A 24,406-nucleotide genomic window follows, 5' to 3' on the forward strand; every position below is an offset into this window, starting at 1 on the left:
ATCCCTGTCCTCTACACACAGCAACAGCTAAAGCACCCTTCTTAAAATATTAATCATATCATGTTATTCCTGCCCTCAAAAGTCTTCCGAGATTTCTCCAGATACTTAGAACAAAACCCAACTCCTTCCTAAGAGCCTCCAATGTTCAACACCAAATGTGGCCTGCCCACCTCTGATCTCACTTCCTACCTCTCTCCACCATATTTTTAGGGTCCAAATTCCCTTCTGTTCTAGGAACCTGCCACATTTTTCTCCTCTTAGAACTTTGTGTTTGTTCTTCTCTTTGCCCACGAGGCACTACCAGGTCTTTCGGCCGGCTCTGTCATGTCATTCTGGTCTCAGCCTAACTATTAGCTCCTCAGAGAAGCCTTCCCCAACCAACCCTCTCAAGTCACTCTCCAAGAATCCTCTAGAACAATCCCCTATTTTGTGTGCTTTGAACATTATTTTGTTCATTGTCTATCTCCCCCACCAGAATGCGAACCCTGTGGGAGCAGGGATCTTGCCTGTCCCATTCACTGCTATATCCCCAACTCCTAGAACAGGGCGGGTGCTCACTTGTGGAATGAAGAGGGAGGAATTCTGGGGGGAAAAAAAGTTGTCGACAAGAAATTTGAATTTTAGTACAGTCACCAGGAAGTAGCTGTTCTGTAGACACACGATGCTTACTTTGTTGTCAGCCACAGGAGTAAGTGAGGACTACGTACAAAGAACTATCCAGTGACAAATGTGCAACAGTTTGCTCCGTGACAACTTCCAAACTGCATGCAAGTATGTCAATGCGCTCGTAAAACAGATGTTATCCAAATTGCCTGTAGGGCCAACACAGCTGTGTCGGACAGGTGGCTGCTTAGAGAGTAGGCAGGATTGTCACCTCACAGAATAGATTCTCACTGACTGAAAGCATCATAGTAGATCCAAAACATGCCATACCAAATGAACACCCCAACCTTTCGGTACAATGGAAAGAGGATGAAGAAGTGATCTATTTTACAAATTGCAAGACTTGATCTTACCCTGACCCAAATCCTGGTCACTGACTAATTAGCTCCCACTTTGGGTATGTATATTAGCCTCCTTCTCTGATTCTGTCCTCCCGATACCAATCTCACACCCTCAATCCCCTTATCACCCAGCTAAAATGGTGTTTATAAACTGAAAGTACCCCAGAGACCATCCCAGAATGAATTCCATTACTGTTGGCCATGTCAATGGCCAATATGAAATATAATGGAATCTGTGTAATGAATATGTGATAAAGAGCTCATCATTGTCAAGCTGAGCCACCAGCATGGTACTAACCATATGGAGCTTAATGTGGCTATAACTCCTTACAGACTCACCCAACCTCCTCTGTACTCTTAGGAGCGTGTGATGTGCTCTTAGCTGAGAATCTAGAGAACTTCCTACTCTCTCCCTCCCTCCCCACCCATCTAAAGATATTTAATTTTTTGCTTCCTAGTCATATCTTAAAGAACAAGGTGGGGTGGGTGAGGGAATCAGAAGTCCTCATTTTGCTCTGGTTGAGTCCTTACTTTCATGTGGCATGGAGGAAGCACATGGGCTTTGAAATCATGCATATCATGTGACCCGGGCAATTAGTGAATTCCTGTCTTCCGTGACTTCCTCTGATGTTTAAATCCCTGTTTCAGGCCTTTTGTGATCAACAAGTCACAATTTGGCCATCACCTATCACCAGCAGGAAATGTTGTGCATCTTAAGAAATACCTCTCTGTGATGTTTCTTATGTCACACAGCATACCCGCTGTGACAGGTGCCATGGTGAGAGAGCCACCTCAAGGTTCTGTGATGAGGTTCTTAGAGAAGGGAAACAGAGGGCCTACCCCATTGCTTTAGTGGCTGTGAAAGAAATAAAGGACAACATCCAACAGAGCTGGATTTTCAGAGGCGGTAGTTAGGTATTCAAGCTCTGGGATAAAAAAAATACAATGCTTTGCCACTTACTGGCCATATGATATCAGGTGACTAACAACCTCTTTAGCCTCAGTTTCTTAAAATGAGACAAAATACAGCACCTATACTGCAGGCTGCTGAAGGATTAAATTAGGTAATATATGTGAAGACTTTAATATAGCTCCCAGCAGGTGGGAAGTATGTCAATAAATCTTAGCTGTTACTTTGGCAGTATGGAGAGTTTCCAGATGCATGGTGATCAAATGCATCTTTAGTTATCTTTATTGTTTGATGATTTTGTTGGAAGCACTCATGCAAGACAGAGGCTCTTCCCGACCTGCATTTCCAATATTCCTGGAAGGGTGAGAGAAGGGGGTGGGGGGGAGTGTGCCAACAGAGACATTATTCCATAAAACTAATTCCCTGGGAGTCTAGGGCACAGGTGCCTTGGCATGGGTACTAGATGACAAGGCAATGATAGAAATAAAACCAACTCATGGGATAAGTGTGAGAATTAAATGAGCTAACGTATATGTAACTACTAACAGTCTAAGAAGTCATTGCCTTTTCCTCTTTCCTTTGCATGGTTTGGAAAATGCTTCAGGTCTTTATTTAGTAACTTGCCAAATAAATTTTTACACCCCCCTCCCCCGGGCAAATCTTAAGAGACCATTTCGTTCCATGATAAATTCTTGAAATGCTATGTGTTTCTTAAACATTTTTTTTAAATCATCTCGCCTTCCTTTCTCACCCTTTGATCCTTTCGTTCCCTTGTAGTCTCTCTATTTCTCACATTCCTTTAATTTACATTTTGTTGTAGAATCCTGGTACAAGAGCTTTATTGTGGCACCAATCATAGAATGACTTTTTTAAATGGTCAGTTTCTACAGAAGAGTAGAATCCTAGCAGGATGCATCCTGCCACACTCTGATAGATATCCTTTTTTTTTTTCCGAATAAAAAAAGAAATGGCTCTTATGGTATTCTATGCAAATGAATGCTGACTATAAGTTGGAAACACATTCAGCTGCCTCCTCAAACAAAGATGTCTTTTCAATGTCAGAATTCTTGAAAGTCCTTGAATAAAAATTCACTTCCCTCTAGAGTTGTATTGATGTATTTTTAATATTGCTATTTTTCTTTTATTGTTGCATTGAGATGCATTCTCATTTTGTTTGTAGTTTATAATCAAAAGGAACCAAGGGAAAAACTAGTAAGGGTCTATTGAAAGAGTTAAATCATTTCCCTACAGCTTTCCTAAGCGGAACTGATAGTCTTAGTCTGACTTAGAGAGCTGGAATAGAAAGGCTGCCAACATCTGTTTTGGTCAGAGACAGATAAAAGAGACTAATTCATAGTGGGAATAACCCATGTGTGGCATTCTGTATTCCATTACCCTTTTCACAAAAAAAAAAAAAAAATACGCATGATACAGATAGACAGATATATTTCTACCTAAACTTTTCCACAGTGAAAATAAAAGAAACGTGAAAGGCTCAAAAGAGTAAATATTGATTTATTTACCTAGAATGAAGCCAGGAGCACATCAACATCACAACCACTACCTTGTAAGGTTGGGTCTCAGCCATCTGACAGAACTGGTCTTGAAATCTAAAAATACAGAAGTGAAAATAACTTTTCAAATACCTGTAGAAACATGAGTTAGGGTTGACAGAAACAACTGAAATACAGGAATAATGTAAAATCTTTATTGTATCCATCAGTTTCAACCTTCTCTCCATTAAAACTAATTCAAGAACCATTAATATATAGCCAAATAAAGTTACCTGAGATCCTCTTCTCTCATTATTGGTGAAGATGCTAACAGGCAAGAGAAGTAGTAAGCTATCTGGATAATTGATGAAATGAGTAAGCCACATAGAAATAATCAGGGCATAGCTGTATCAAAAGATCAACACTAGAAAAAAAATGTTTTGCATTTAACAGGAATGCAGCTGTGGAGATAGAGAGAGAGAGAGATTTGGTTTCTTTGGTTGGTTGGTTGGTTTGTTGGTTGGTTGGTTGGTTGGTTGGTTGGCTGTGAATGAACACTGTCAGCTTCCTTTCTTACCTAATAATATACAAAAAGCCTCCAACATCCACGATCATCAAGAAAGTTGTTTAATTCTGAATTACTTTAGGTAAGTAGCTCAATGCTTAGTAGCTTGTCGCTTTCTTTTTTGACACTAATCCTTGCATGACTGAAACAGCATTGTGATCAGAACAGAGTTTTATGATATACTTTTGACAGTGAACAGGAAAATCTTGAGTCAGTGCAGCCCAGTGGATGAACTATATGCCACAGTTTTGACACCCAGAGCCCGTGATTCCCATGAGAGGAAAAGATCCACCCTGGCTACTCCAAAAGTGGAGGGCACAAACACTCTTGTTCTTCTTATTGAGATTTGGATGCTCTTTTCCTACTTAAAAATTAAGCAAGAGCTCTTCATGACTAATCCTAGTCTTTTGTTTCTTCTATCTCTTTCCTTCTTTTTTTTTTTCTTCTTTGTCATCTTTTTCACCGTCCCTTTCTCTTCCATGGCCATGGAAATTGGTCGCGGTCTAGGTGGGGGTTATGCCTTATACCTGAATACTAGAATACAAGCTCACTGGGGTCTAAGACTGTACAAAGAAGGGGCTCAAACATGCACTTTAAATAGAATAAAGCCAGACTACCCCAAGGTCCTATACTGAAGAAGTAACCATGTCAGAAGGGGAGCAGTTCCTACCCAAGGAAGGTCAGGCTGGTCTGGCGCATTGTTCCTTCTATCTCAGCATCTGAAAACATTTGCTTCTGAGCAACTGTCTTGTTAAATAACAACTGTAGTCTTTGATACTCAGAACACAGTACAAATGTTTTATGTTTCTGAAGTCTTTAAACATCTCAGAGCCTTAATTAACCAGAACTCAATGAAATGGAACACTAACTACCACTACTCTCCAAAAAATATTTTAAATTGTTTTCATCATTTTACTTTCATGAAAAAGATCCAAACTTTAAGTGACTCACAGAGACCACAGATACAATTGATAAAAATGTCTCCACGTACACCTAAGACAGTATATATTCAGGCCAATCTCTTAAATCTTCTACAGGCAGAGCATGTAATACTGAATGCATAATGATCATACGTATTGAGATTTTAATGCTGAAGCAGAACAGAGCCATGATAATGGAAGAAATATTGCTATGTTCTCTGTTCTTACTAAAGCAAGAAAAACTGCTACTGCCCTTCAGAAAGATTTTCAACAAGAGAGAATATTCTTTTTTTCTTTGCATTCCAGATAATTGAATTTCTTTTTTCATCTGCCAAAGAATGTCAGTGCTCTGATCCTTCTAAGAAATCTGGGAGTAGTAGCCTGGAATTATTTATGATTTATGCCTACTGCCATAAAGGATTTGAGGCCCATATTCAAAGAATTGATATGACCAATATGCTAGACTCTGCCCTTGACTTTTTGACCAAAGATGTGTGCTTCTTTTACTCTAACTATAAAACAAAAGACAGAGAGTCATAGGATGACAGAGTTAGAAGGGACCTTTACTACTAGAAACTGTAGATCATTTTATAGAAAACCAAGTTCCAGAAAAGTAAAATAATCTGTCCAAGGCCAAAGGGCTCATCAGTAGCAGCGCTGAGAGAAGAACCAGGTCCCCTGACTCCAAGTCTTTTCCCATTGGCCCAGACAGTCTCCCTTCTGTGCAGCTCTCCAGAGGATACTGCAATAAGGATGAGACAGGCCATTTTGTAAAGTCAGAATACTGGAGCATGCCCTGAAAGTATCCTGAAAGTATAAGGTACTAAGGCCAGTTTTCCTCTAAACACCAAGCTCTACCCTCTTACTTAGATAACCCAAGAGGCACCTCAAATAGGTCACAAACTAGCATCTCAGCTGCCATGTGGCCACCAACATGTGCCTCCTTTGCCCTGCCAGTGTTCCTCGGGTTACTGTCCCTGGCAGAGCCACTGATCAAATGGAGTCCAAGAAGAACCTGCCTCTGAAAGCACCAATGCCCACCATTAGGCTTCCAGATTGCTTTCCCTGGATGGTGTCAGTGGGGAGTGCTGGCGGTAGAGGCCAACTCACTTGTTGTGGACCAGAGCTTGTAGCATCAGGAGATACCAGACCATTAAGCCGGGAGTGGGGATGCATACAAGGGAAGGAGGTATAGTAGGTCAGTGAACTAAAGAGGGTCTGAAGCATGTATCGGGAGATGGAAAATGGCTCCATGGGTTCAGAGTCCCAGAGAAAAAGAATGTCGTGGGAATGCAGTCCAAAGAAATAACTGGATTTTTTGTTTTTCACATGTAGTCTTTTGATGAATCAGGTCCACATTTAGGGCCTGGGGGCAGGAGCAGGTACAGGTATAACTTTTTCCTTCTTTTCTGGCAAAGCTGTAGTTAATTGTTGGGGTGGGGGTTCCAAGAGCCATCTCAAGTGGACCAAGTACCTTTCTCCTCCACTGGCTCCATAGCTCCTCCTCCAATATCTCACATGGAAGAGGCTTTGGCTCTGGAAAAATAGAGGTATATTCTAAGTAAGAGTAGGAAACTCAACTTTATGGGCAGTGGTGTGCTAGGAAAAGTTTGACAATCGGCTCTCTATGAAAAACATGCACACATAAATACATGTGTACGTGTAATATAAATTTCCTGATATAAATAACGTTTGACTATAATATATAACTATAAGAAAATATTCAAGCCTCTGCATTAGAAATTCCATACAGTCAGTTGATTTCTCACAGAACACTTTCCTTGATTCTTATCTTACTGTTGTATCCTTAGCCACCCATGGTTGCAATGATCAAACAAGTATAACTCCAACATGAATACTGGTGAATATTTTCATTTATACTAAGGAGTAATAAACAACAAAGACACGCGTCAGAACAACACCTGTTCATGGATGATGTAAGCAGCTTCGTTGCTGAATCAGATAATAGTTTCTGAGTATCAAAGGAATATTTCCTCAGTTTGAGGGGGCTGTCCACAAGGTAACGAATACAGGCACAAAACAGATTTAAACTTAATGCTACTCATGTTATTACTATTTTCTCCATCATTTTCTTACGTCTAGATAGTCAACAAAAGGATAAATCAAGCCATGATTTCTAGCCAATTTCTGTGGTGTAAATACTCCCATCATGCAGATTTCAAACTATCGTTGTGACTCACTGACTATGCAGTCGTGAAGAGCAAGGCAGCACGGCACTATCTTTTCTGTTCACCGTACAGGTAGGATGGATGTAAATCACCTCAAGAGCATGGGTCATGTTAAAATGTAGCAAAATAATTTAAAAGTGGTGAGTGGGGGGTTTTGTTGCCTTTGTTTTTAAATATAACTGCTGTAATTGTAAGTTTATGAAATTGAATTCTTAAATAGCGGCTATGTTTAACCAGGGGCTCACAGAATTCCTAAAAACTTCACAATCAGCTCTCATAAACTGGCACAGGCCGGCTCTAGCACTCCACTGGAGGGAAAAGACATTCTTTGGAAAATGAGTATCAGGAAAAAGATTGCTAGTTCATAAGATATGTGTTCATATTAGGTTATAAAGCCGTTTATTAAGAAACTGAATTTCCAAGCCCTTGTCTAGTCAGTAGATTTGGCTTTTCTGGCCAAGTGTGGGGGGTTGGATTCTCCCACTTCCCCCACAGGCTCTAACCACCCCCAACCAACTCTCCCACAGACACCCACTGCACAGAAGGGATTCATTTAGCGCACCTCATGAGAGCTTCACCTTGTCCTATCCAAAATAACTCTTTCTGGAGCCAATTTTTTAGTGTAATTTATTCCAAACCTTTGATGGGGAAACTTGTACTCTTGAAGCTGTTCAGATGTGCAGCCAGCGGGGAGCTCCTGGGCCACACTGGCTTCTACAGCTACAGATGCTGTGGCCAAGCCCGACGCCCAGGGACACCACGTGGATTTCTAACATTCCTTGAGGGATAGCAGATCCATAGCCTATAAATGAATGCATTATGCTTATCCACGTACATGTTTTTAATCTGTGACAGGTATTTTATGGATTGGAGCCTTCATTTAAATGTTACATAATCCTCCTTTAATAAATAATGTGAATATTCAATATAATTGAAACAAGAAAGCCTGCCTTTGCTTCCGCATAAGTGGTTCAAAAACAAAAAGACTCAGCACAGATTAGAGATTGATCATCAAAAAGATCAGTTACATTAGAAAGTATGATCACGTGTCTGTCATAGCTTAATCGTAATGAAAGAAGTATAAATGATATTAACATGTTTGCTTTCTTACATGGTCATCTTGAGCTCTTCAGACATAAGAAGCCAAAGAAATGCACCATTTGGTGAAATTACTAATTTGGCTTAACTAAAAGCAAAGCCAGGATGAATCAATTAAAAATACTAAGTTTCAAAATACGTTTTACAAGACACTTCTTAAAGAAATTAAGTTGCATTAATTTTCAGGGTAAGACGTAAGTGAAATTCCATCCACACTGCCAAGGAGGGTATTTACTTCAACAGCTTAAAGTGTACGAGACTGATGTAGGGAATCTGTTGATCTTAAAGAGTTTGTACCTGTAGCATTTAGCACAATGCCTGACTGAACATTCAAAAGGAATTTCTAAAATGAATGGACGAATTAATACCTTAATGACTGACGACAATTTATTAGCATTATTTTTTAAAGTTTCTTCTGTTACATAGACTAAAAAATATGTTTGTAATTTTACTTATGGTACTAATTTCTTAAATAAACAGTTTCTCTATTAATATTATTAAAATTTAGTCCTTTACTAAATTATCATGTTTTGAATTATGAGAGTCTGTAATTAAGAAGTCCTAGTATTCTTCTGTGGCTTTTTCCTGTCCAGGATCCATTTCCCTTTCTGCCATTAATAACACCCTGATTTTCTCCTGGGGCACCATCTCTCCCCTTCTCATAGTCCATCCGGATACACTGAGATGGACCCCAACACCAGTCCACAAGTGGTCATATAATCCAAACCTGGTATTGTCAGTGGTTAGTATACAGGGACTTTATGCACAAATCCCAACTGTGTACCTGAGACATCCTTACAAGAGAACCTAAGCACCTTTATAACAAGAGGATAAATAGCATGGGTTCTCCTCTGCTTTGTGAACTGTGCTTAAGTATGTGTGGCATGGTGAACCTTGGTACTTTATGCAAGGCAGTGTGCTAAGCGCTATCAGAGTTACAAAAATAAGTTAGACAGTCTCTACTTTCTAGGAACATAGAGGCCACCTGTGGAGTCAAATGTACTCCACACCAAGCACAGCATGAGTGCTAGAACAGATGGGCAAGCAAAGGGCTATCTCAGTGGAAGTAAGAACTGATTAAATCTAGTGAACAGTAAATACGAGCATTTCTGCACAATTTCCAAAATGGCTTGGTTTTTAACAGGTGCTAGAGAAGAAGCCTCACAAGAAAAAGGAAAAATCCATGGAAAGGCACTGAATAGGGAAAACGCATAAGGGATGCATGAAATGGGATTAGGGAATAAGCTAGGAATGGAGCATTTGTCAGATTGAGGAGGGCTTTGAACACTTAGCAAAGAAACTGGACCCAATTCCAGAGGCATTTTTTAAAAATTTCATTTTACATATACATACATTTTAGAGTTTTCTCATCCCCAGGACCAGGGCCAATTAACACACTAGTAAAACTAGATATTATGGAAAAGTGATTTACATAAGAATAATCACTGATATTTCTTAAATCCCAAACACTCTCTCAAATGTTATTTTCTTGGGTTTTCTCTCCCCAAATTACTTTTTCTCCCCAAAAAAGTAAAAAGTAACATCAGGGATTCAGGCCATTTTTTTTAGTCTTGCACTTTCAAATATTTTTCTGTCCTTTAAATATTTTAATCAACTTTATTTACAAACCACTAACCTAGGAATTATTAGTCTACAAAACTTCAACTTCAAAAAGTATATAATCGCTTAATGATAGATAACTCAAATTTACTTTAGAAGAGAGACAAAAGAGACTTCAGTTTCCTGCCAGAAGCTCGACAGTGGGAGGGCATCCAGCCTATGGAGAGGAAAATGAGGAAAACTCCTTGCTGGAGAAGTATATGTGCGTGCGTGCATGCGTGTGTGTGTGTGTGTGTGTGTGTGTGTGTGTGTGTGTGTGTGTGTTCGGATTTATTTATTTATTTATTTGGAGTGGCGGGGGGAGGGAGAGGGGAGAGGGAGAGAGGGAAAGAGATTGAGAAAGAGAATGTTATGCAGGCTCCACACTAAGCATGGAGCCTGACACAAGGCCCAATCCCACGATCTTGGGATCGTGATCTGAGCCAAAATCAAGACTCAGATATTCGACCGACTGAGCCACCCAGGCATCCTGAGAAGTATTTATTTTGATACAAGGATATTGCAGGCCAGAAATATTGCTTTCCAGCAAAGATCCTCATGGGATTCATACACGCTTTCTGAGGAAGCAGAAGAATAAAGTCCTGATGTTTGCATGTCCCCTTAGATTCACCAGCACCACAGAAACTTAACTGGAATTAGAGGTGGAGGAACAAAATCTAGACATCAGGGTGGGAATCTGACAGGAGGGAAGGGAGAAGGTCTTCTCTGATGAACACTGACCCTCTGTGGAAGACCTTGCCACATGATGTTCACTAGGTTCTCTAATGGGAGAAGCCACTTGGTGATTTCATGGACTTGATTTTTGTCCTAGTGACTCTACATTTCCAGAAATATCAGTCTTCAACGTATCTATATTTGTTTAGGTTTTTTGCTTAGTTCTTTCACTATAAAATCTATTGCACTCTGAAGTGCAAGAATTGGTTAAGTGGAATTAACTTAAGCCAGTCACCTCCTTTCTAGCTGTTCCTAATCACTTATATTTAAGGCTTACATCGTTTAAGAATAACTTGAGGTCACAAATGTTCATATAAGTTTAAACATTTCAAAAATTTTACATTCTCTTTCAAGTACTTTAGAAAGTTACATAACAAAATGTTTCTCCCTATCTCTATGCAGCTGATTTTTAACTGAGTGAAAACTTTTGGCCCAAAAAAGAGAATTATCCAAAATTCAAGGATTGCCATCCATGCTGTCAATGCCCAAAGAAATATGCAGCAATGAGGGCCTGGACTCAAGTGTTCAGCTGCCACAGTCTTAAACAGCTTCTCTAGAAGAATCCAAGGCAGTCACAGCTCTTTGTGGCTCCAATGGCCAAAGCAGGACTGCTTCTAGTTGCCAGTACCCCACGAGCCATGACAAACCACACAGAACACTCTGTGGAATTCAGCCTGGATCCAACCCTGCCCCTGGTAAATAGGAAAGCCCATCAGCTGAGCAGGTCAATAGCAAAAGAGAAGTATATCAAAGATGGAGTTGCTCAGTGCTCCCTCTTTTTCTTCTCTCTCCCTTCTGTCCCTTCCTTCTTTCTTCCTTCCTTCCTTCCTTCCTTCCCCCTCTTTACAACTTTATTGAAGGATAATTGACATAGAATCAACTGCCTATATTTAAAGCATACAATTTGATAAGCTTTGACATAAATATAAATATGTCTCCATAAAACCACACTACAAACAAGATAACAGACATTTCCATCACCCCTCAAAAGTTTCCTTGTGACCCTTTGTGATTCATTTTTTGTTCCATCCTCATGCCCAGACAACCACTGATCTGCTTTCTGTCACTGTAAATTTGTTTGCATTTTCTAGAGTTTTATGTAAATGGAATAACGCATTATATATGTGTTCCTTTTTGTCTAACTTCTTTCAGCATAATGATTTTGAAATTCAGTCATGTAGTTCTGTGTATCAATACTTTGTCCTTTTTATAGTAATTTTCTATTACCTGGACATACCACAATTTATTTTAATATTCACCTACTGATGAGCCCATGGTTGTTTCCAGTTTTATGAGAGCAAAGCTACTATGAACAATTGTATACAATTATTCATGTGAAAATATGATTTCTTTTCCCTTGGGTAAATGGGGAATAAAATGACCAGGTCATATGGTAGGTATATGGTCAACTTTTTAAGAAATGGTCAAACTGTGTAGAATTTATATTATTTTTTCCTTAAATGTTTGGTAGGAATCAAATGTCATCTGGACATGGGGTTTTCTTTGTGGGAATACTTTTAACTAATTCATTATCTTTAATAGGTATACATAGAGTCACTTAATGTTGTCTCAAGGCTCACTGATGCTGTTTTGGTCTTTTTTTCTCTTTGTTCTTTCCTTTTTGGGTTTTTTTTTTTTGTCTTTTTTTCTTTCTGTGTTGCTTTATGGATAATTTCTATGGCTATGTCTTCAAATTCACTAATATTTTCTTCTGTAGTGTTTAGTCTACTAGTAATCCTATGTGGTGTATTTTTCATCTCAAGCTTTGATTTTTCATCTTTAGAGGTTTCATTTGGGCCTTTTTTAAGATCTCTTCTACATCTCTCCTTATCATGCCCATGCTTTCCTCTATTTTCTTAAACATATGAGGCATATTTATAATAGCAATTTTAATGTCCTTATCAATTAATTTTAGGATTAGGATAATTTCTGGGTCTGTTTCTATTGATTTATTTTTCTTCTCGTTATATCATGTATTTTCCCATTTCTTTGCATGCCTAGTCATTTTTTTATTAGATGCTAGACATTGTCAATTTTTTATTGTGGAGTGATAGATTTTTGTTGTTGTGTTCCTTTAAATATTCTTAAACATTGGTGTGGGAAACTCAAGTCACTTAGAAACAGATTGAGCCTTTCAAGGCTTGCTTTTAATCTGGAAAGATGAACTATTCCTGGCTCTGTGTGGGCTCCAAAGATTATTCTACCTAAGTCTTCCTACTGATTCCAAGGCCTCAGAATTTTCCTCACACACATTCCCTGACCAGTACTCAGCTAAAGACCTGAGGGCACACTCTTCACATCTCTACAGCATTTCCTGTCTCTCTCTCTCTCTCTCTCTCTCTCTCTCTCTGTGTGTGTGTGTGTGTGTGTGTGTGTGTGTGTGTGTGTGTGTGTAGCTTTCTCCTCTCTGGTACTTAGCCTGAGATTTTTAGCCACCTTGGCCTCCTCCTTCTCCTCAACTCAGGGAGGACTGCACTGCAGCCTGGAAACATTCACCAGGCAGTGAGCTGGGCTAATCACAGGGCTTGCTTCATTTGTTTTCCTTTTCTCAGAGATTATTGTCTTATACTGCCTATTTTAACATAGACACTATTTTTTCACATATTTTTGCCCTTTTTTTAGTTGTCTAATGCAGAAGGGTAAACACAGTCCCTGTTACTCCATGACAGCACAATGTGAAACTCTGATTCAGGAAATTTAATGTCAGGTTCAAAGAACTTAACTATATTCTAAGGGTTAATGTTGAACAATTTCTACAAATTTGTCAGTCCAACCCAGAGCCACACAACACATAAGTGTACTAAGTGGATTCAGTTTGTCTGATAGAAACCCTATTTCATTTCCATAAATTAAGATTCAAAGTAATAGTGTGTGTTGCTCCATATTATCAGATCCTAGTCTAATGATTTGGTGATATTTTCTCTCTAGTTCTGTGCATATATGCATGTGGTGGTGGGGGGGGGTGTTCCTATAAATACACATGAGTAGATATTTTATAGCCAGCTTTGTGGCTGGATTTAGACTTAAAACTTACAAGTACACGTTTTTAATGCACATAAATAAGAAATAGCTACTTGTGAATTCATTAGTTAGAATTCTGTTTATAGAAGTATTGTGCAGAATAATCCTTTGTTCATATGAGTGAGATCCTGCTGTCAGTAGGAAAATGTATGGAGTGAGGTGCCTTAAGGAACCACCTTGGAGCTTCACCACACAGCCAGTATCAATCAAGAGCCCTCTGCATTTTCCATTTCCTAAGATTGAATTTTACTCTCAGAGGAGTAAGCTCTTGAATTGACTAGAGCCATCCATGAGAATTAGTTGCCCATTCACCTGCACCCACAGCCCCCCTTACTCCAACTCTGTTCCTAGAGCTGCCTTGGCTGCCTGCCCAGACCCTTGACTTCTTGAATTTGGGCCCATCATGTTTCTCATGCCTGGCTGAACCCAAGGCCATCCACCTTTCCTTGACCTTTGGTGTAAACTTTCCAGACTCCTGTCTGCCTGTCCACCTGGCCATTGCTTGGCCTGATGCCCAGCACATGTTAAAAGCAAAAGGCAAGATTTAGGAATCTACTTGTTTCCTCTGAACTACTGAAAGGCAGCCGGCAGTCAAGAGAGATGGATGTGGTATGTATTTATAAAGTTAAATGAACCAAGGACACAGCTACAACATTAATGCAACTCAGCAAAATACTTTTAAGCCAGGCACTGTGCAAAGGTTGAGAATACAAACTGAATAAGGCATTAGCCTGATGATGGAGACTCTACTTCTAGTTTGGAGGACAAACAAGGAAGAGATTATAATAGAGCATGTGAGAGAACCACAGCTTCTCCTTGCCTGCCTAATTTCAAGCTCTCTACTTTTATTTACATATACATTTGGATAACGGACTATATATATTACTACTGGATGACACTGACACCACGTCCTGATTGATTTCCACAAACAGTTTATATGCCTGTCTTTCTAAGTTGTAAATTCCCTAAGGATAAGGGCCAAGTCTTATTCCTTTCTTGTCACTCAGTGACTAGCATAAGTTTTCCTTGAATTGAAATGCATGAAGTTCACATATATAAGGGTCTACTATAAAATAATAAATTACTTATATAAGCAATGCATAATAAACTAAAGCACACCCCTTGATAAACAGCAATGATTCCAATTATCTTAAGAAAATACGTATGGTTACAATTCACAATGGGCAATTAATAGGTTAATTAACTAAGTGGTTAAAAGGTAAAGTAAATGTATTAAAGTTGTTTATTGTTTGTTTATCTTACCCCAAGCCTTATCTTTAATATATGTGTATAGTAAGGTTATATCCATACATAAGCAGCCAGGAAACTGCTTAGAATTCATATTTTCAAACAGGAAAAAATTCTAGATCTTGCCATTGTTACCATTTGTCAGTCTTTTGGCCACTACCTTTATCTATTACACCTTTACATAAGAAGATAACCTGGAAGAAAGAAGATAACTCTAGATAGTTTTGTGCCTAGGAAGAGACAGTAAGGGTTTAGCTAGAAGCCAAGGAGGGGCAAGAGGCAGGAGGGACAGTCAAGCTGACTCTTGCAGTTAGGGTTCCTGTAAGTGGCAAAAAGCCAAATATGTAATAAAGGAAAAATTTTTTATGCTTCACTACAGCTGGATTTGGGGCTCAAACAATGTCATCAGAACCCCATCTCTCTTCCTCACAGCCTGCTCTCCTCTGTGGTGGCTTCATTCTCAGCCTTCATGCAGCTCACTGAACAATTCTACCTTTTGTAGAAGCTGAGTGCAGTGACATGTTTTCTAGAAACTTACCATTGTACTTGATAGTAAATAAAGGATGCACAAAATTGTTTAACCACTCTCTGATATGCTGCAATGTCGAGCTCATTGACAAAAGTATTAAAATGTGATCTAACCAAGAGAGGGGCAGCACTTTCAATGTTGACAATTTCTAAACTCAGTGGTAGCTTCGAGTCTCATAATCATGTACTATATTATACAAAATTACATAATTTTATAGGTTTGTTGATGGATCTGAACTTTAATAAGCAGTACTTATTCAGTTAATCTCTCAAAGACCATGATGGGATTTATAATCTAGTTTTTAATTACATCTTATGTCCTCAGTTGCCTATTTGTTATGGTAAAATAATAACATTTAGTTCTCACCTTTGGTCTGGCCTGGCTTACTTAGCACATGTAATTTGCAAGGTCAGACTGTGTTTTTTTTTTTTCAAGTATTTATCCTCAGCAGAGTGCGTGTCCAAAGTAGGTGGATAATAAGGATATTTTAAATAAATGTTCTCCATCTTCAACAGTCCAACCAGTTATCAGTCTCTGCTGTTCTGCTGACTCTGCTGCCCACTGCATTCTTGCTTGCTAACTCATTTACATAGTGTCATGCCTGTGTCTCTCAAAATTCTGGATCATGTACACTGTGTGTATGTGTGTGTGTGTGCAGGTGTGTGTGTGTGTTTTAATTAAGGTGTAACTTACATATAGTAAAGTACAACAATCTCAATTGCTCAACTGTACAATTGGATGACTTTTTACCAAGAGAATAGACTTGTATGACCACCAACCAGCTCAATAAATAAAGCATTTATGGAAAGGCTTCCTTATGCCACCTTCCAGTGTCCCACCAAAGATAACTGCTCTTATGACCTCTATCATTATCGATTACCCTATCTTTGAACTTCATGCAAATAAAATCATAGCCTGTATCAGTTATCTTTACCATATTACAAACCACCCCCAAAGTTAATTGTTTAAAGCAACAACCATTTTATTTACTCATAATTCTCTGGGTGGGCAATTTGGCTTGCATTCAGCTGGGAAGTTCTTCTGCTTCTTCTACCTTGGGTCACTCATGTGGCTGCAGGCAGGCATGTGGCAACTCAGTTTGGTGGTTCATGATCTAATGGGACTCAAATAAATATCTGGTGGTTTTTGCTGTCAGTTGAGCTGTATGCGTCTAGCAGGGCCGGCCAGGCAATATCATGTGCATCCATGTTCTGAGGGGGTCAGAGCTGCAGTCCTTTGAGGTTCAGGCTGAAGAGCCACACGATGGTATTTCTCCCCCCACATTCCATTGGTCAGAGCAAGTCACAACAGCAACTGATATTCAAGGGACAAGTATATAAACTCTGTCTCCCGTCGAGAGTAGTTGCCATTTTTAATTCACTACACCCGACAGGTACTTTTTGTGTCTGACTTTTTCACTCAATATATTTATGAGATTCATACGTGATATTGTATGTATTATTAATTTGTTCTTTTTTATTGTGGTGTAGTATTCTGTTATGTGAAAATACCACAAACTACATATCCATTCTACTAATGGTGGGCATGCAGGTTGTTCTCAGTTTGGAGCTATTATGAATAAAGCAGCTATGAACATTCCTGTACATGTCCTCTAGTGGACAAAAGTACTTATATCTACTGAGTATATATCCTGGAGTAAAAGTATTGAGTAATAGGGTATGTGCATGTTTAGCTTTAGTTATACTGATAAATATTCTTCCAAGTGATTATTTTGCAAAACGTTGTGATCTAGAAGCTTCACAGTGGCTAGGAAAACTATTTCAACACAGCTACCCATACGTCTTCTCGGGTTCTCAGACAAAACTCTGATTTTTTTTATTCCCTCTGTCAGGTACTCTTACTACTCCCTTAATGGTAAAAATGATTTCAACATAGCCATGTCTTAATTCATTTGATCGAAACACATTTCCTTGAGCAATCAAAATACCAATCCTCTTTTCTGAATGGTCTAGAGAGGCAAATCTAGTATGTCTAACTGACAGGGTGTGCAGCGGCTGAGTCCAACAGTCATGATCAAAACTGCACCAACACCAAAGTGTGAGAGAAGGGGAAGGGAAGGGAAACTAACGTCTATTGCAGATTATTGTGTGACAGTCACTTGCTATGACCTCTGCCCACAGACTCTCACTGAGTCCTCGCAACAATCCTGGGAGGTAGGCTTGATTATTCTCATTTTATAGATGAGTAGACTCATCTACCTACCTGAAGTTTCACCTTCTAAGTAGCAGAGTCTAGATCTGGACTGTCATCTGCACTACCTAGCATTGTATCAAATAACTATGAAATAAAGATCTTGAAGGTGACCAAGATTCATGAACTGCTGCAGTGTGGACTATAACTGATCCCTTGACCGGCACTTGAATACGCTGAGGCTCAGAGAAAGCCAAAATGACAGGAGTTGCAAACTCCTCGATGTGTCCCCAGAACACACACTATAGTTTGTTCTGAATCATTTTTCAAGCCAAATTTCCCCTGCAGCCTCAGGTATCACAGAGTGAATAGCCCTTTCCACAGGCCCAGGACTGAGGATCACCGTGTGGTGCAAGAAGAGCATATCCAAGCCCACATTCACACATTCTGTTTCCTGACAGTATCCTCCCAATTCTAAATTCCTCTTTGCCCACCCATGATAAATTTCCAAGCTCCCAGATGAAGCTCTTGGTGTTCTGTTGGAGTCCCTGTTCCCACCTTCCCCATTCACCCCAAAACACTCTGCTTCCCGATGCCAGATGTCACTCTCCTATGCATACCAGATACCCCAGAGGCCCTTCTGTCTTTGCTCAGCCCTCTCACTGCGCATAACACAGCCCACTGAAACATTTACATGGAGCACAATTTACAATTAAGAGTATTTTTAATCTGGGACACCTGGGTGGCTCAGTCTGTTAAGCGTCCAACTCTTGATTTTGGCTCAGGTCATGATCTCACAGTTCGTGAGATCAAGACCCGGGTCAGGCTCTGCACTGACAGCTTGGAGTCTGTTTGGGATTCTCTCTCCCTCTCTGTCTCTGCCCCTCTCCCCGCTCGCATCCCCCCCCCCCCACTTCTCTCTCTCTCTCTCTCTAAAAAAAAAAAAAAAGAGTATTTTGTCTGGGCTTCCTTCAGTTTTGTCACTTGGTTCTGCCTCACATGCCATCCAAACCATATCTCTCTACACACAACTGCTATCTCTCCCATTCCGCAACACACACACACAACAATCCCTTCATGGAAGTTCATCAATGCCCTTGTCTTTTTTCAGTTGGTTATTAAACAAGGAATTTTTTTTCTTCTGTCAAAGCTACATATTTTCCATAATCACCTAGGCTTTTCTTAAGAAAGGACAAAATAAACGAAATCAATAATCTATACATGCTGCGATGGTTTCAGTCTTTGAGGGGCTTTTCCAAGCTGTGACTCACCATGGAGCTTTGAAGATCACCCACCCCGGGCCAAAACAAAAATGAGTGTCCTTCTTCTGATTAACAAGGGCCTGAAATCTCCTGAGTTCTTAGAACTTTCGCCCCTGGATGACACGTGGGACGTGTCTGTGAAAACATGACACTACTTGTTGGAGCAGGGGGGTTTATTCTGAAGGCTGAATGTGGAATGAGTGATTAAGAGAACAGGCTCTGGAGGTTTGAATCCTAGGCCTGCTACTGGCTAACCGTGTGACCTTGGGAAGGTTACTTCATCTTCCAGAAAATAGAAATGATATCATTTATCTCATATTATTGCTGTGGGAACCCATGAGATAATTCATGAAAAGTGCTTCTTATGGTGCCTACCTAGCATATGACAAGGTCTCAGTAATTGTTAGATAGTATGATTTCAATGGACTGCCAGAATCACCATTGCATCTTCAGCCTGCCTCCCAAACTCCCTCCTCCTTCCTATTCCTGGACTACTGCCGTAAATGGAAATTTCTACCTTCTCTCATCAGTTCTCATACCCTCTTTCTGATTTGGCTCGACTCCATCCCTCCCCACAACATGAATTCCTGCACCCCCATCAGGCTCTCCCACAATGCCCCGGGGAACCTCTGTCTCAGTGTAAACGCACATTTTGTCCTTTCTCCTCAATGCTGGCTTGTCCCTGAAGATACCATTTCCCTTACAACCCTTTCTATTGGTGACCACTCATCCCATAACCCATCACCTTTGAGAGAAGCATACTCCAGTCACAAACCTAGTCAGTTACCTCCCAACGTCTGCTTACCTCTGAAATCAAAGCCACCCATATATATCACCTTCCTCCATTTTTTTGGCAGCCATGTTTCTTAGCTTTTTCATAAATGATACCTGGCTTGAATTTTGTTCTTACTCACGTATTTAACAATTATGCTGCTTTGATAGATGCATCAAATCCTGCATCATGTACCAGGAACATAAAGGTAAATAAAACATTGTTCAAGTTCTATGGATTAGCAGACCGGTGGGAAGGCAGACACACAATAATAGTAAGAGAACATTATTTATTATAATGAGCGCTATCAAGGAGATAACTACTGGTGCAACTGAAGCTCAAACTCCACAGGCACCTCCCTGTCTACTATGTCTTCCCTTCCAAGCCCCGTATCTTGCATGACCTGATCACCTGAACTTTTCTACTTGTCCTGCCTATAAACAGACCACCACTTTAGATCTGGTTATCTATAATTTGGAATTGCTCATCTCCAAGATCTTAAATTCCTAAATGCCTCTCATTGATGATAACCTATGATCCCTAGGAAACCTGCTTTCTGCCCTCATTTTCCTTCAGTTCCTAAAACATTCCCTATTCTCACCAGTCACTGGTGAGTGGACTTTTATTCCATTTTAAAATCTTCATCTAGTCCCATTAATTCTATTAGCCCATATTCTCCAGTCTTAACTTACTTTGAGAACCTCTAACCTGGGTCTTCAAACCATCCATAGTCACATTTTCTTCTCCCAGGTTTAACCGTTACTGGAAACATTAAAAATGAAAATAACAATAATTTAAAAACTGAATAGTTCCATTTCAATCTATATATCCAGTCTCAACGGTTAACTTTTCCTATGCCACTGTACTTTCAATTCAGTGAATCCCAATCACGTTCCCTACAAAACCAATTTCACATCATTTCCTTTCTCCAAATCCTCCTACCACTTTACCCCAGCTGAGGTCATGGGATAGCTCTTTCAACTTGCCCCATTCCTCCTCAAAATATCTTTAAATTCCTACCCATTTTCTCTTGATTCCTTCCCAGCACAAAGAACAGTTTCCTGCTCTCCAAGGCTACCCACTATGCTTGTGACCTTGATCTTAGCAAGTTAATCCTCTTGGAACATCCATATTAATTGTCAGTTCACTTGATTTTCCCTTTCTCCCTCTCCATTGGTCCTTCCCCTTAGCCTATAAGGGAGCTACAGTCTCTCCTCCCATCCTAAAAGAGCATTCCCTTGATATGCTACCCCCTCAAGCTACCATCCATTCTCTTTTCTTCACTGCCAACTTCTTGAAAGAAACCTATACTTGCTGGTTTCCACTTCCTGACCACCCACTCATATCTTATGCCTGTGCCATCTGCCTTCCAGCTATGTGGCTCTAATAACAATGCCTTAGCACAGATCACCAAGGAAAATACAAGACACTACAGAAATCACTTGAAACCAAGTTTAAATAGAATTGAGTTAGGCCTTTTCAGTGAAATTCTCACAAGAATTAAACACCACCCAATTCTCACAATTGTGTGTCGTTGATTTAAAAGGAGAAAAAAATGTTAATTGTTTTTCTGAAAAAGGAAGAAACTTCAGGATGTAAATTACAAATCATGTGGGTCCTTTTTCCTCTTCCCTGAAATACTCTAATTTCTAGAGCCTAATGACAGTATGCAGTGTTTTATATAATCATCTTGATTTATAATGAATAACTTTTCCACTTTGCATAAAATGAATCATATCGGATCTTATGGTCCATACAATACTCTTTATTTATACAAGTAGTTCCCAAGAACATGAATCAATTTAACTAATTATTGCATTATTCTGAAGAAAGATAAGCAATAAAAATTTGGTGAAAATAGATCTAGAATGCGGATATGTCTATAATCTCCTGTCATTGCAGTCAAGGACCATGATACACACCCATGTAACTGTGGCAAAGTAAAATTAAAGGTTCATAATATAAACATGAGTTTTAGGAGTTTTTTACACATTTTTGGTTCTGTCCAGGCCTTTGCTGTGACTCACTTTCACTGGGATTCTGCTGACAATCTGCTCTAATGCATTCTTGTCTTCCAAAGTGTATCATTACTTCTGCCTTGGCATATCCATATTAGTGTCATCAATTAACCCCATGTTTGCCAGTTTCACAATATAAATGCTTCATAATTAGAATAATGACATTCCATCATAGTATAAGAATCAACTGAGCCTTCAGAAAACTAAGGGTGCGGCCTCGCTGTCTGGTCTCCCCAGCTTTCAGACAACTAAGGATATTTCTACTTCTACCTGATGCTAGGCAGGGTGATATCTGAGAACATTTAAAGAGTGCGAGTCTTTCTGTCATTTCAAACAAATTTAAAAGTGTTAAGGTTTAATTGTTTTAGAAGAAAGGTAAGAGGAAAGTATGGTTTGGAGAGTGTTAAAAATTCTTGGTTCACAGATTTTATTTGTTAGAGTGCTACTTTTATGGGTATATTCTTAAGTAGAAGGAGCTCTTTACAGTCAGTCTTTACCATCCCATCACATAGTTAAGCAGGAAAGAGCTGCATGCTTGCTGTTTGCCAAGTACCTAGAAAATGCCAGAGCCAGATGCCCAGGTTGCATGGAGCTTACCCTCTCGGCTGCAAAATCACAAAGGGTACAAAGTACAGAGAGCCAGGGCTATCTTTTAGTTTTAATGATCTAAGGATTCAGAGTTGAGAAATGACCTTTTTCTTATTTTTCACCAAGCGTATATTCAGTTAGGAGCCTTAACTTTGTTAGCTGTGGAACAATAACGCACCTTTGCATGGCTATTTCCTGATAAGTGAAGAAGCCTGGGGTAAAACTCCTCTATACCATAATTAAGGCTGGAATACATCTTGTCCTTTGTCCAACACTGCTTACTTATACAATGCTATTCACACACCAAAGGGAATTCTAGTTACCATGAAAAACGAGCCACAGGGACACTATAGAAATTTCCCACAATTATTTGTTCCAAAGTAAATACATTTCCTTTGATTTTGACAGAACCATAAAACACAGAAGTGTATTGTGAGGCTGTTTTGCTGTGTGTTTACCAATACCCTGGAGGCTTTACTCTTTGAAACACAGCAAGATTACATCATGGTGTTTCATCTCTCATCACTTGGCATGCATGTATATTATACCTAACAATCAAACATCAGCAGGGAAAAACAATGAACTAATTCACAAACCAGGATTCTGTTTTATACTCCATTTGTGAAGGATAATCATGACTTAGCTTAAATAAGACTTTATGTCTTGATTACAGGTTTCAAAGCATGAAAGTGTTGACCAAGCCTGGGTCCATGATATAACACACGAAACAGAGACTATTCATACTTGCTTTGCTGGAGGAGCGTAATAGGCGCTAACTTGTGTAACAGGATATGAACAAACAACAGAACTTCTAGAAGATTGTCATTTCTAACTTTTATCACCGTTCTTCTCACCCATAATAACAATAACTGTTTTCATTGAACTTTCTTTTCTCTTCCAATTGAAAAGAGTTTCAGATGTTTGAACCCCTGTAACTCTACTCTCCAAAATCAGATACTCACTCCAGGGGACGATTTTATTTTCATTTTAGATGGCAAACTTCAGTTTTCACTCTACCTCTACTTCATTAGACTATGGGTAAAGTGGGGTTATAAAAGAGTGATAAATGCTCACAAACCACAAAAGAAGTCCCACTACTTTATAGTTTCTTTTGTGGCTATTCATTCATTCATTCATTCTATATTGAACATCTAAAATATGCCAGGCATTCACCTCCCAAGAAATAATACATGAGGATCTTGTAGTTCTGCAGCCTCCTTCATGTTGGTTCATTCACATCCATTCCCATGGCTACACTTTAGCTTTACATCACCTGGAAGTGGGTCACTGGAGACTCCTAAAAGCAAACCACACCTTTCTATCTGTGCCCTTCCCCCACTCCTTTACTCTTTTAAAGCTAGCCTTTGATATTGCTGACATCTTTGGTTTCTCGTCACTTGGAGGCCTTCAAACATACCTGGATTCAGATACTGGCTTACTTAGAGCCACACTTAGTCAGCAGCAGTCTAGCCAGTACCTTCCTTTCTAGCCTCCTTCCTTGTTTTATTGCTTTCGCCATGACAAAACCCAACTCAGTTCAACCCAAGTGGACCCACAGAAGCATCAGTGCAATGGCATGGCCCCAGACGAAGTACTGGCCTTTGGAATCAGTCTATGGTCTGCATCTCCTTCGGTCAGTTGTCAGCTGTGTGACTTTATTAAGTTAATAATCTCTGCAGACCTCAGTTTCCTCAGCCATATCACAGAAATAATAATTACTACATCACAGGCTTCCCTATGAGGAATAGAAAATGGGTGTTTTAATTCTACAGCATAGATCCTGGCATATAGTAGGCATGAATAAATAGCAACTAGCATTATTTTGTCTATTTCTGGTTCAGATCTGCTAACGCTTCTGGAGAAAATTATATATTCATGTTGCTGGGCTCCATTATAAATTTATGAGCTCCAATCTTAACTGGCCCCTCAAGGGTTTCTCATCTACTCCATTTCCGTTCTCCATAACAGCTCTTCCAAACCTTTACCACTTTCCTCAAGGGTCCGACCAGCTCCCTGCCTCCCCTGCTCTCGGCGGGTGGCCTAATCTCTCCTTCACTGAGATAACAGTTGCCTGTGAGCAAGTCTGATTCGATCCTGACTTGTCCAATCAGTTATGTCGTCACACCTCCTCTCCCACTTCACTTCTATCTCAGAATAAAGAAGTATTCCTGCTCAGTTGATGACTAACTAAGTGACTCGGAAAGCATTTATTAAATGTGGACCCAACATAGGACCCAACCAGGACTTGTGCTTGGTGCCAACCTGCCCTCAAACAGCTCTAGCCTCTGGAGGAGTCAGACCCAC

The 24,406-nt window shown here is 39.7% G+C and overlaps 1 protein-coding gene across 2 annotated transcripts in view; it reads right to left on the reverse strand.

Moving 5' to 3' along the window:
* Positions 1-3,411: 3,411 nt before the first annotated feature.
* The window catches only part of LOC131507217 (uncharacterized), a 74,105-nt gene continuing 53,110 nt past the window's right edge, over positions 3,412-24,406 (reverse strand). The window contains exon 5 of one of the 2 annotated variants that reach the window (XM_058721710.1): positions 3,412-3,524. In XM_058721710.1, coding sequence (XP_058577693.1) covers positions 3,495-3,524 — 30 coding nt within the window. In that variant the 3' untranslated portion in view covers positions 3,412-3,494. The other variant, XM_058721707.1, reaches the window with a different exon arrangement.

This window comes from Neofelis nebulosa, chromosome 3 (assembly GCF_028018385.1).
Source record: "Neofelis nebulosa isolate mNeoNeb1 chromosome 3, mNeoNeb1.pri, whole genome shotgun sequence".
NCBI classification, from domain to species: domain Eukaryota; kingdom Metazoa; phylum Chordata; class Mammalia; order Carnivora; family Felidae; genus Neofelis; species Neofelis nebulosa.